General features: G+C 35.4%; 1 protein-coding gene across 17 annotated transcripts in view; it reads right to left on the minus strand.

The window, feature by feature from the left end:
* Positions 1 to 13067, minus strand: part of LOC110466629 (polypyrimidine tract-binding protein 1-like) — a 127676-nt gene that overhangs the window by 61306 nt on the left and 53303 nt on the right. For 3 of the 17 annotated variants that reach the window (XM_021523245.1, XM_021523242.1, XM_021523240.1), the window contains exon 1: positions 4206 to 4719. The exons of 8 other annotated variants lie outside the window; for them this stretch is intronic. In XM_021523245.1, coding sequence (XP_021378920.1) covers positions 4206 to 4403 — 198 coding nt within the window. In that variant the 5' untranslated portion in view covers positions 4404 to 4719. Of the gene's footprint in view, positions 1 to 3571; positions 3575 to 4205; positions 4720 to 13067 lie in introns of those variants that run through there. 6 more of the 17 variants (XM_021523243.1, XM_021523247.1, XM_021523252.1 and 3 more) reach the window with 4 other exon arrangements.

Here is a 13067-nt window from a genome sequence, read left to right on the forward strand (position 1 = left end):
CCCCCAAATCAATGAAGACCTTTACCTTCATGACGAAATCATCAAATCAAATATCTTGGATACAATCAGATTGAGTGGACTTTCGATGTGGTGTACAGTCTGGTCTTTCCACCCATACAATATTTTGAATTTCACCCCTCGGTATTGTGAGAATCAATATTTCTGGGGATTTATACCCTTATCAGTATTGATTGTACGGAGACTCTCTCCTGCTCAATGTGGGTATGTCACTTGTACAACAGCAGAGGGTTATTGCTTTGCACCCCATACCTATCTCTCCCTACCAGGAGATAGACAATGGCCCCTGATCCCTCAGGCAGGCACACCATATATCAGACTTAAATCTGTCTTTGAAAGTGTGATTAACTTCGATATAGAAATCTACGGTAAAAAATCAATCTGCAATTTAAGTCAATTTTGTTTCGCAACTATACAATGGGCGATCCCAGCAATTACACCAATGCACAGCTCCTAAATGTTGCTCAAATGTGTATGGGCATAGGTAAAAGTGCCTAGGGAGATCACCTTTCATGGGTATACTGGAAAAATACACAAAATGTAAATTTGGGTTGAGTCAGTCCTCTGTGAGAATCGTGTTGTAAATCTAACCCTATACAACCTGAAGTTAAAAATGTGTTGTTGGACATTACAAATGAACGATTGCGTAACTAGGATGGTATAAATACCAGACAAGGCTCGGAATGGACACTAGAGAAAAGTATTCTCTCAATTTATCTCACAGAAAATCATCAAAGATCATTCAGATATCCCCATTCATAGGGATTCCCTCTCCCACTCTCATGTACAATCAACTTTTATATTGCCTTGTTGTTTTCAGAAGACAATTTCCTATGTAAACCTTAAAACTGTTACCTTTTTATATCTACTCAGCATCTAAGCAATCTTCTGAACATAATATTGTTTTTTTCATGTCCTTTCAAAAGGCAATCGAATATCATTTATCCTTCAAGTTCGCTATGGTGATTTAGAAAAAGAACTGTCACACCTAAGTCGACCCTCATCCCCAGTAAATTATGTGTATTTCTCTCACTTGTCAGCATATACTGTCTTTACAATGATGAATAGGTCATGTCCTCTACCAGAACAATAGGAAACAGTTTGCTGAGATGCTTTCAATATGAAAATATTACATTGTTCCACATTCAAAATCTAAAATTATCTTCAATAGCAAAATGCATGCTTCTTAATTCAGGAAGCAGACATTTTTGTTGGCCATGGAAGATGAAACAATTGGATTTATGATATAAAATGTGAAACTGAATACACACATGGGAAAGCATGCCCTGTCTCCTTAATGGAATGTAGTTCCATTAATGTCTGAGAGATGTTTGAACCAATAGCAAAACACATCATCTGTATTTTGACAACTGGACACAATGATAGACTAAGAAGAAATCTATATATTTGGGAAATATCAAATGACTTATGTCTTTCTGCTAACTGCCTGTAAGTAACCTTCCTTGATGACCAGTGATAGCTAGATTGTTACCTCATCAAGTAAGATCAACCCTACCAACACAAATTAGGTAGTCGAGGAAATGAGTTAATTAGTAGTAGTACTGTAATTATCTAATCATCGACTCACTGTAGGAATCACATGGTAACAACCATAGCCTTGCTTTCTATGTTGTAATTACGTAATCACTTTCAAACCATGAAGGTCATATACCGAGATCAATTTCCACGATAGAACCTGATTTTTACATTTTTACGACCAAAACGACATCCAAACACCCAACAATTAAAATTTCTGACTAGACGCTACTTCAATTATAGCCACAATAGAAATGGCACTTTTAACCACCACCAAACGAGATACGATCGCTGCTCATTTGACCGTGAACCGAGTAGCCTATGAACATCTGACTATGGTAAATACCATATCAACACTAAATGTAACTTGCACCAAATAATATAAAAAGATATAATTACGCAAAGAACCGACAAAATCATGCTCAAAGTGTTCTAATGGTGGTTTTCATTGGTTTAAGACTTAAAACTACATGTGATGATTGTTATGCATGTCATTAAACATGCTGGGAAAGCTGTTAAAACATCAAACAGTGAGAAAACAAGGCCAGACAGGTAAGTAGATCTCGAGTAGGTTTCGTGTAGTGACACCACCATGCTGTCCAAGTCATATGAACAACATCAGACAAAGTAACAGTCAATACTAACCCAATTTAAAACTGTCAACTCATTTCTAACAGAATTCCAAAGTAAATATTTCCTGTTTGACTTTGAAGGGACAAAAGAGATCAGGAACTGGTAACCATGACAATAAAATAGAAGAACACACATAGAGTCCAGTGACAATAAGCTGAGACACTGTTTACCTTTCGGAGTGCTTTCACTGTCTATGGACTTATAGAACTGGTTTTAATTACACCACAACTAATGGAAATTCTTAACAGGCTAACAAAGGTTTGAGTTAATGCCTTAGGTCATCAATGTCCATTGTCCATCTTCCACCTTTCACTAGTCTGTAATGCCCACATTTGTCTTGGCTTAAAGCTTTTAACACAACACACATACTCCAGGTATGATACACCCTCTGGGTATTGTTCTACCCGTAGGAAATGTCACCAAAATATATGTAGTCCTAATACAACTTCATTTTACATTCCACAGATCGGCATTTAGAAAAGCTCTTCTTTTTTGTATGTACACACATTATAATATATATATCTAATCAACTACTGCCAAATTTCAATTTTAAAAAAATCTAAGTATTTCAAAACATAATTTATAAGAGTTTCTTTTATATTTGGACCTTTACCTGAACACTGGTTTTCTTATTTAGAATATATTTCCATTTAAAATACTCATTACCAAAAAAGAAATTTGAAGTCTATTCAAACAGAACAATTATGAGCCTTTCAAAGTTATTCATGTGACTACCTAAATAACCTGGGCAATTATGAAATACTCCAAGACAACTGGTACACAATTATGAGAGATCACCAGCTATATCTTCAATGTAACATGAACCTTATCGATGACAGAAACTCAAGTCCACTGTAATTATTTTTAATCTCAAAAACTATCAGAAGGTAAATAAGAGGAAAGTTGAGGAGTCTTAAATATATACTGTATGTTTGATTTCATAGACGTCTTTACATCAAGATAGAAAAGAAAACCTCGGTCATATTACTGAAACCTTGACAATGTTCTGCCTGGTCCCAGTATGGAACACTAAGAGCTTTGTATAGGGTACAGGACGACACAGGGCCAAGGTCAAACGTCGTCATACTAAACAGTCAGTGATGAATTAACATGGCAATTTGTCGCATTATTTGGATTGTCATAGGAGGCCAATCATCAATGGGCTATGGGATATTATCTTTCTCATTCTAAGCCACTATTTACAGCTCACGAATTCTGTGAAAAAACTCTCAAATTCACAAGTAGGGGCACCCATTCACTCGACATTGCCCACGTGAACTTGATAATGTTAAGAATTGCTGAATAAAATTTATTTAACAGCATAGAATAAGGAAAAAGAAACCGCACAACCATGGAACAGAAAATCACTGTAAAATCTACTTACCAGCTGTTAGAGGGTGATGAATAAATAAACGAGACAGGTTTTTAAATGTGATCCTAAGATAGCATTAAAATATTAACCAATCAATATGATTACATAGAAATAATTACAGAACATTAAATCTATTAAGGGAGTAAGCATATAACAGATCTGTATAAAATCCCCCCCCCCCCCCCCCAAAANCAAAATGGGTAAATCAATTTCCCATATCTGTTGTTCAAACAAAACCGCCCGGTGTCAGTTAATACTAAACGAAGAGCCTGTCCCATTGCACAAGGGTGATATCCCGCATTACATACGTCCCTATCTGTACTACAGGAACAACAGTGAACCAGCATGCTGGGGATAAGTACTTCATAAAACGGATATTCAAACAGACCAGTATAACTGGAAAATATATATTTACACCATCTACCAGCAGATGTCGCCCAATAGACTTCACCAACTTTCATTACATACACACAGAATACAGTATCCGTAATGATAGAACTCATATAGCGTCCCATCATGAGTTCCCCACAAAAAAGTAGAACACATCTTGGCTCTCCTGTAAATATCATGGCTGGCTAAGCACAGCACCAAAAGCACATGTCACACACTACATCACACAAGTCAGCTGCTGGATCCAATGTCTTACCTTTCTGGAGAGAGTAATAGGTACGTGCTGTTGGGCAACAGGTGCTTGTAAGAGAAGCTGCTCGTTGATGGGAATCTGGAGGGGGCTAGGCGCAGTTAAGGTGTGGTGGGGAGATGCTGCGAAGTTGGGTGTGGCCGGCGGTGCTACGGCTGCTGTCGGAGTTTGTGTCCCTGGATAGGTGTAATAACAAACGTACATAGTGTGTCACATTAATTCATTATTGCCGCCCGGCCAAGGTAGCCAACTATTGTAGCGTGGCGCTCTGTCGTGAGTTGTAGGTTGGATGTGAAAGTAGACTGTGACTGCTGTCGGTGTTGGTTGGACTGTAGTAGTGTAGTACTCCTCTTCCACCTGATGCAGACCAGATAGGCCAATTGTACTACTGAGAGTGTTTAAAAGGCCCTGACTCACACTCACTTCCTACTAAACTCCTATGTACTTGGCCAACCTGAATGTCACAGGCCTAATAGCCCACAGGCTGTTCTATTGAGCGGCCACACTCCCGCTGAACCAATCATCTACAGCATACCACAACTTCATATTAAAAGCTTTCAATTTGTACAAATATTGACACATATAGTCCTGCCATGACAAATTCTACACAAAACAAACAGTCATGTGACAGCACTGTCTAAATACCTGGGACTCAGGTAGGGTATAAAAAGGAAGGTAATTCTAGATAAAGCCACATAAAAAATCGTCCACATTTAATAATCTAGACAAAGTACCCCAAGGGAATATTGATAGTACAAGCAAATGAAGGCCAGTCTATGGTAGACTTGATATGATTGGATGAGTACAACTAACATACATATACCCAGCTCTTACTGACCCATATCAAGTGACAAAAACCTCCCCATATCAACCTCTAATTTCTCTACAGCTTTGATCAGTCATAAAGAGAGTAAATATTGGTAATCAATATGGTGTGGGCTGTTGTCTCACAGGCGGACAATACTGTCATCAGTTTGTATGTGCACGTGGGGATTCTTCAGCAAAGGTAACACACACAGATCTATATTTAGATTGACACATTCATGAGCCACAGTCGCTAAAGGTTTCCCTAACTATTATCTCCACCAGCAGATGTATAAACTACCAGCAAATGAGCAAATTCTAGCACACAAGTGCTATGTAAATTAACACAATTGTCCTCTAATAGGAAGCCATTTTGTCTTTGGGGTGTTAAAATCAAGTAGCAGCACAATGCAGTAATCACCCAGAGGGGCAGTTGAGTCTATGAAATAACTGTAGACAACAACAATGTTAAAATGACATAACACACTTGATGGTAAATTGGTCTACTCTCAGACTTCAGAACTGGATCAATGGCATAAGGGCTCCCCATTATATCACATGAAGAGGAAATTAGGAAAGAGGTGGCCTAGCTTTTTCCGGCTATTTTCCCCATTACAGATCATTGGCATAGGAATAAAGCACCATCAGTTGTAATTAAAACAGCATAACAATTTGTTTAATCACACAAGAAAACCTTAAATTGCCAGAATAAAGATCCAAAGGAATTTATAGATTTAACATTTAAGTTTAAACATTGTAGATAAATTTATAGAAAATTTATTATCCCTCTAGTACTAATATTCCTATTTTTTAAATTGATTGCTTGAATATTCAGAGTTTTGTCTTAGAAGATGGAACAAGAACCATGAATGGCTGATTATATAAGCATACAAGTGATGTGCAGAAATGTTATTTTGCAAAATTCTGGAGAAAAAAAATTGAACTACTTTTGAAAATTACCATTGCTATATGTTTTCGATGTTTTTACTTGGAATTGATGGAATTTGGAACTACAAAGATTGAAACTGAATTTCCTGCATATTCAATGTGGTATGAATACAAATTACATTTACACTTTAACATATGTATGACTGGTCGCCCTAACTGCTCACAGAGTGTGGAAGTAAAATGTACCAATCCATACCATATCAAATGGAAATTGGAAATTCCTGCTTCAATCCTTATAACAGTCTAATTTCACAACAGAATTGAATTAATTTTCTTTCTAAATGTATCTAGATGATTTGTTAAACATTAACGGCAAAAACACTATAGGTTAAATCAATTTATATTAAACTGCTAAATAATTCTCCCTCTCTAACTTTTATAAACATATTTTTATTTCATACATGTACACAGATTTTTGTCAATAAATCTTTCATATGAAGATGATTTTGCAACAATGACAACATTGAAATTATTCAATTTTTACCCAATGGCTGTATCCAGCTGCCTGAACTGTTTACATTTGCCAATTCATCATGCCCAGGGGGACTTATTACAAAATAGATCTCTAATTTATCTCACCATCTGCACTTGCCCTACCATTAAAATGCATCACAGATTATTTCAAGACAATAAAATTTGCAGTGAATCCGGATTTCTCAATCTGGTAATTGATTGTAATTGAACAAAAGTAAATTAAGAATGTTTTGGTCAATATGAAATAGATTTTACCTTCAGATTGCACTGATGTGGCATTGGGTTAGCATCAGCCATACTTTGCTCTTTGTTATTTTAATAGAGCCACCATACCCAAGATCAGTGATTACGGGACACGGAAATAATTCAATATTACTGTATTTATAATTTAACTACCTGAAATAAGGATGAAATTTTCTTAAAAACTTGCATTTGAGTTTTTTTCATATGAATTTTCATTAAATCCTGAAAGAAACCTTAGTACTAAAGTTTATTACTTTGAAATCTTTAAAAAAAAACAGTGACAACTTGAGATTTTACATGTAGTGTATCTGTATGGCTGCGACACATGGGTAATGTCAATGTAAACCTGCTGCCAATAAACTTAAATATAAACACATAAAACAATCCTAACAAGGTGACCTTGAACACGCTGTAAAAGCGATCTTTCAATTCACAGTCAAGCCAGGGTTCTAATGATGAAATTAACCTGAAGATCGCCATCTCACGAGGCTGTCACATAATCAAACCTTACAGATCCTGGAAATATCCTTCGGATGCATTTACACGTTGCCATGGTATTTTATTTGAATTTTATTTCTAAATATACCAGTGTGAACCGTTGACACTAGTATTTTCCATGTCACTGCTTATCTATTGAGCAGCAGCCAGTGTATATGGTGTTTTATTTTGCATACAAAGACTCAACTCATCTTTCAACTGCCTGGAGTGTCCAGTCTACCGTGTATTCCATTTCAGATCATCAGTCTACCTGGTCCTCTTTGATGTGTTTTGGTCTGTGTACAGTGAAACATCAAAATCCCCATTACAGCTTCTGTTCCAGATAGTGATTTCTCCCTGACATAGCACATCATGTACAAGTCCCAGACTGGGGGAGCCATCATCAATCTTGGATAAATGCTGAATTGAACATGTTATAGGGATCAATAGACTTCAAGCTCCTTGTTCTCAGACTTTTCACCTAATGAAGTAGTCTTGCTACTATTCAATTAATTTCTAGCCTAGTACACCTTTTTATCCTCACAAAAATCTATGAACAAATGAGACAGTACTGCTTACTTCTTGGTTTTTTTTTTTTGAAAAACTGCTGTAAAAACTCTCATCTTTGATCTAATTGTATCTTTTTTTTTTTTTTACTGAATTACCTTTGCATATTTCCAAAGTCATGGTAATTTTTGGGATAGGTTTTTCCACGAAGTTATCCTACATATCTACGTTGCATAATTTGTTTCCTTTCCTTCAGGAGTGTACAATACCATTTCACAACCTCATACCTAAATTACAACTTTTGCAAAATCCATATCCATATTTCGATTTAATGACAGAAGATGAAATTCTCCAGTGTTTTAATGCAGTAGTTGTTTGGTGCCCATTAAGGACTCCACATTATTGAGTGGCCCTGTAATTTAACATGAAGGCAGATGTATTTGTTTGCTTGATTATATAACATGGTGGCCACAAGCACAAGTCCATAGGAGAGGCAAGATGTTACAAAGTTTCGTTGCATTAACATGACAGGTGTTATCAATGAAGCTGGAGGTCCTTACCCTTCTGGAACACCTGGTCTTATTCTTTTATGTACTGTATAATATTTGTCACCATGAAATTTTTTCCTTTCACATTTTTTTTTGCCCTAGTTTGATCTATTTTGAGTTTTAATTTAGTTTTGCTAAAGTTTAGTATTTTCTTATCATTTTTTGTTATGGGTAATAGACCGGACAAGGCTTTGTTGCCAAACAAACCAATGGTCTTCCTATCAATGGAAATAATAGACAAATGTATGTTATTGATGTGTGTCAAGTTTATTAAAATCAGTAAATTACTAAGAATGAGCCCCATTTTTTTTTTATCTATGACACACCACTTTATGCCAGTATACCCCACCTAAGTTCATTGTCTAATGGGGGAGGGATGTCATGTAATTAAACACCTTTCAGACTAAGTTTTCTAGAAAAGTTCTACAATAAGAACAGATGCTGTAGTCAAACACAGAACATTGTTGGACGGTCCTAGCTCTGATAAATGAGTTTCATCGTCTATCTAGTGGCATCCCATCTTCTTAACCTTCAGCAGCCTGCAGGATCATCTCTGATATTTGGTCTGCATGGCCTGATGGCATCAATCACATCGTGTCAGGAAGAACAGTCCCTATTGACCACACCGACAGGGTTCCATAGGTCTATTGAAATTTTCTTACTACAGTTGCCTTCACCTAGCTCTAACTCAGCAGATTTCACAGAACTGTTGAACTAGAGTAAACAATGATACAGTTACCAGGTTTTTTTCCTTCCTTCTTCTTCTTCTAGAAATTGAATAAAGTTGAAATTTCTGCTAAAAATGAAACTTTCTTTTTCCGCATTCAAAAACATTTCAAAACATATTTCTCTTCTCTCTAAAACACTGAATACAAACATAAAAGAATTCTTTTTCATCATAACTTAACATCACTAGTATGCTATCGATTTCTCATTTTATTTAAAAGAAATCTAAATGTTTTGAAATGTCTTTTCTAGTTATCATGACCTAGATGCCACATGACCTAGTGACCCGGGACCTGTTCAGAACATATCTGAATGACATATTTTACTCTTTATTTTTTAGAATGACGATAGCAGCCGTCTGAAAAAGGTGTTTCCTCATTAAAACAGTTAAATATGCACTACATGGTGCTTATAATATATTTTGCAGACTTCAAATAATTATTTTTCTTCAAAGCAACGTTATTGCATCCTACTTAGAGCACCAAACCATGGACATTGTACCTCGTACTATTTCATTTAATAATGGTAGGGGTATCACATACTTGTTTTACAGTCTATATGATTATTTTCTAGTCCATGGATATGAGCAGATTTAATGCATTAACCATATATGGTCAAGAGCCGGTCGATTTGATCAAGTCAATATATATAGATAGGAAAACAAATGATGACCATCAGGACTGACAGCCAGTATCGTCCCCCTCCCCCTTGATAATTTCTCTCAATTAATAACACAAAGGTATTATCAATTCTATTTTTCAATTCTTTACTCATAGTGCTCCATACAAGTTATATAATGTTTAATGGAAATTTTAGCTGGTAAAATAGATTTTCTATTTCTTTGTTCCGGAATATAAACAGCTGCTGCACTTGTATTGATTAAACAAACAGTTAATTCATTTGTGTTTAAATACAAATTACAATCAATGAAGCAAGTTTTATTTAAGTCTATTTTCATTAGATCTGATACGATTTCAGTAGAACCATATAACATGGAAGCCACTGGAGCCATGCATGTATAGCATTTTCGAGTCAAGCATTTGTGGTGCGTTCCTTGAATAAAATTGAAATTTTATACAACAATCCTAGCTAAATCTTCAGCAGAAGGGCAACACATTTACGGGGCTTATGAATTATTTTTCATACCACAAATATAAAACAAAAATATACCCGTTGTGAAACATATGTCCCATGCAGTAAATATAAGCTTTGTGACCTCTAATGAATGGACAAAATGTTATAAGTGAAAACAATTATGGATTAGTAGTATCTGTTGTGGTTAACTCTACCGTGATACTGTCTCTTTTCAGATGAAGCCAACCAGTTTCCCAGTTTTACTTTTGAAACAGAACATCACAAAACATTTCATTTTGATGAAATCAAAGTTGATAAAGACCACCAGACTTGTCCTTATATAATACGCAACCGACCAGGGAGTTGTCATACACAGGTAGCATTATAGACAGGAAGTACATCAGATTGGGGTCGTTATATAGACGGAAGTGTGTTTATAGACATCTTACAACACTGACAGCTAACGGTATACTAGTCAAACTTTCTTAGACAACCTATATGATGTTTAATACAATACTATAAATGATAAAGACTAGAATTTAACCTGTTAAAGTCGTCTACCTCAGTTTCCCTATTGACATGCACTTCTTTTTGTTATTTTTTTATTTTGTACTTCCTTAATTCTGTTATCTGCTAAAATATTCAAGATCTCTGTGGCTATATATAATCGCTAGATACATACATCAATTTTGTGCCGCTTAAATGGGTTATTTTTCTATCCGCTGTGTCGTTAAAATAATTTCCTCGTTTATCAAGTTTCTGCTATTCCTTACATGCAACTAGTTCCTGAATCGTCTAGACACCATTATTGGAGAAAGCGGCAAAATCATTGCATTTATCACAAAAAGCGTCCATGTTAAGGTAGCACAAGGTTTTACATCTCTGGACTTACAGAGCCCGGAGGGAGCTCTTCTCTATAACATACTACAGCGTTCAACAGTAGGAAAATTGGTTTGAGATTTTCTCACAAAAGACCTGGTACATCAATCTGATTACAGAATCATTCCATCCCCTGAACCAGGCATGATGTATAGGATACTGGCCCACAACCTACAACCAGCAGTCACAGCAAGACACATCAGACAGTCAACATGTCCTGGGTGTTAAAGAAAACTCCAAAACACAGATAATACAATTATCCTCCACTACAAGGGTCACATTCAGCTTTGTTATCTCTGGGTTAAGTCATCTGGCATTCCTTATTTGGATGTCAAACTTTTCCTATGTATGATACATGGAGATTATATGTTCCATTTCAAGTGTTCTATAGGCTACTTCTAATAATCTTATTAAATAACTGGCTGATACAATGAAGGGTCATCTACAATGGCAGGTCTTTGATCCCATGTGGCAATTCATTTTGTCATAAAATTGTCTTTTCAGACAAAAAGCTCTGGTCCTGACTAGTTTCACCTATAATGGAAACCATCAACTTCCTCTTAAAATTTCAAATAAAATGGCAACAAGTTACTTCCTGTTTTTTGGTAAGCTGACTGATGGTTCTTTACATGCATTATCAGCTTTATCTGATTGTTTTTTCTTTTGTAAATTTTGGACAAATTTGTGGAGGGAGTTCAAACTTGATTATCAATAATACTTGACATTTGTTTATCTATGTCATAAAAGTAAGTGCTTAACCCATTCACCCCTAAACTCACATTTGAACCTTACTAAATTATAGCCTGGGCAAGTCCAGTTTAGGTAAGTAGGGGTGAATGAGTTAAATGCCTTCTTCACTGTGGATAAGAATACAAATTGGTAACAAGTTCTGATATTGTGCTGTGATTATCTTCCCATGGTCTAAATGAACACCTTGTCTAGAAGTACTGAACATGATCTGCCAGTTGCATTGGAACTCTTCATATATGACTGCTGTTCCAGAGATGCAACTTTGAGCAAAGCTGTTCTGTGATTGGATGAATTGTTAGATCATCTTTGTCGGTTTTTGAGGCAACAATTATGGCAGACATCACAATATACAACAAAGGCATATATTTTCAGACAAATGCTAACCAGCCTGTCATTATCTGAAAAGAAAAAGAATCTTGACACAGACAAAAATAAACAACTTGCAGGCATAAACCACAAAGATAGGTGCTGTATAGGTAGGTAAGTCATAACTTAAAAACAATGTTGATATTGCAAAATAATTTAAAATCTCGAGATCAATGATGGAAATGACATGAGGTGAACGATTGTTGTTGTTGAGATAAATAGTTGTTGGCCAATTATATATGTGGTTAGGTTTTCTTTTTCCATATGTTCAAGATAAAATCTTTCCTTAATTAGTTTTTTCATTTCAATAAATATAAACATTTGAACCCTGATTTTGTTTTCAAACAATGAAACACTATTTATAATTGTTTCCTTATTTTGGACCAGGAAATATAACTTAAATACTTAAAGTGGTGATGAACCAATGATAAAAATTCCTAATTGAACATCGTTTGGCTTCACCTTTCTGATCATGATCATCAATTAAAAATTCCTAAACTCCATTGTAAAATGAATTCAATGTACAGTATGTATTGGAAGCCATTTGTTTTGTTGACGTTTAGACCATGATTGATGTTGGGGAAAAAAACCTTTTAAAATTGTGTAAAAGTTGTAAAATAAAATGCCAAATGCACAGTAAACCATTCTCTCCATTGATGTTGTCAATTCATCCCATAACATCATAAACTGGTTATGTCATCCATCATTGATCAGTTTACGATTTCCAATTACAAACCGATTATTGATTAAGATTTCAAACCAATTGTCCAACCCTAACTTACAGAAATAGATGTAGATTATAGGATAGCTATGGACTTCCACTATATTATGTATTGAAAAAGTTAATAGATGTAGATTATAGAATAGCTATGGACTTCCACTATATTATGTATTGAAAAGGTTAACTTATTTCACAAATGTTATTACCTTATTGATAACTAATCATAGGGCTCACACTCCAATGATTCTATCTACTATACTGGAAGTATTCACCACTTATAATCAATAATTTGTTACTAGTGCAATATCGATCGTCACACATGAATGTATCGGCCAATTCCAATCACTGAAA

This window comes from Mizuhopecten yessoensis, unplaced genomic scaffold (assembly GCF_002113885.1).
Source record: "Mizuhopecten yessoensis strain PY_sf001 unplaced genomic scaffold, ASM211388v2 scaffold11139, whole genome shotgun sequence".
Taxonomy (NCBI): domain Eukaryota; kingdom Metazoa; phylum Mollusca; class Bivalvia; order Pectinida; family Pectinidae; genus Mizuhopecten; species Mizuhopecten yessoensis.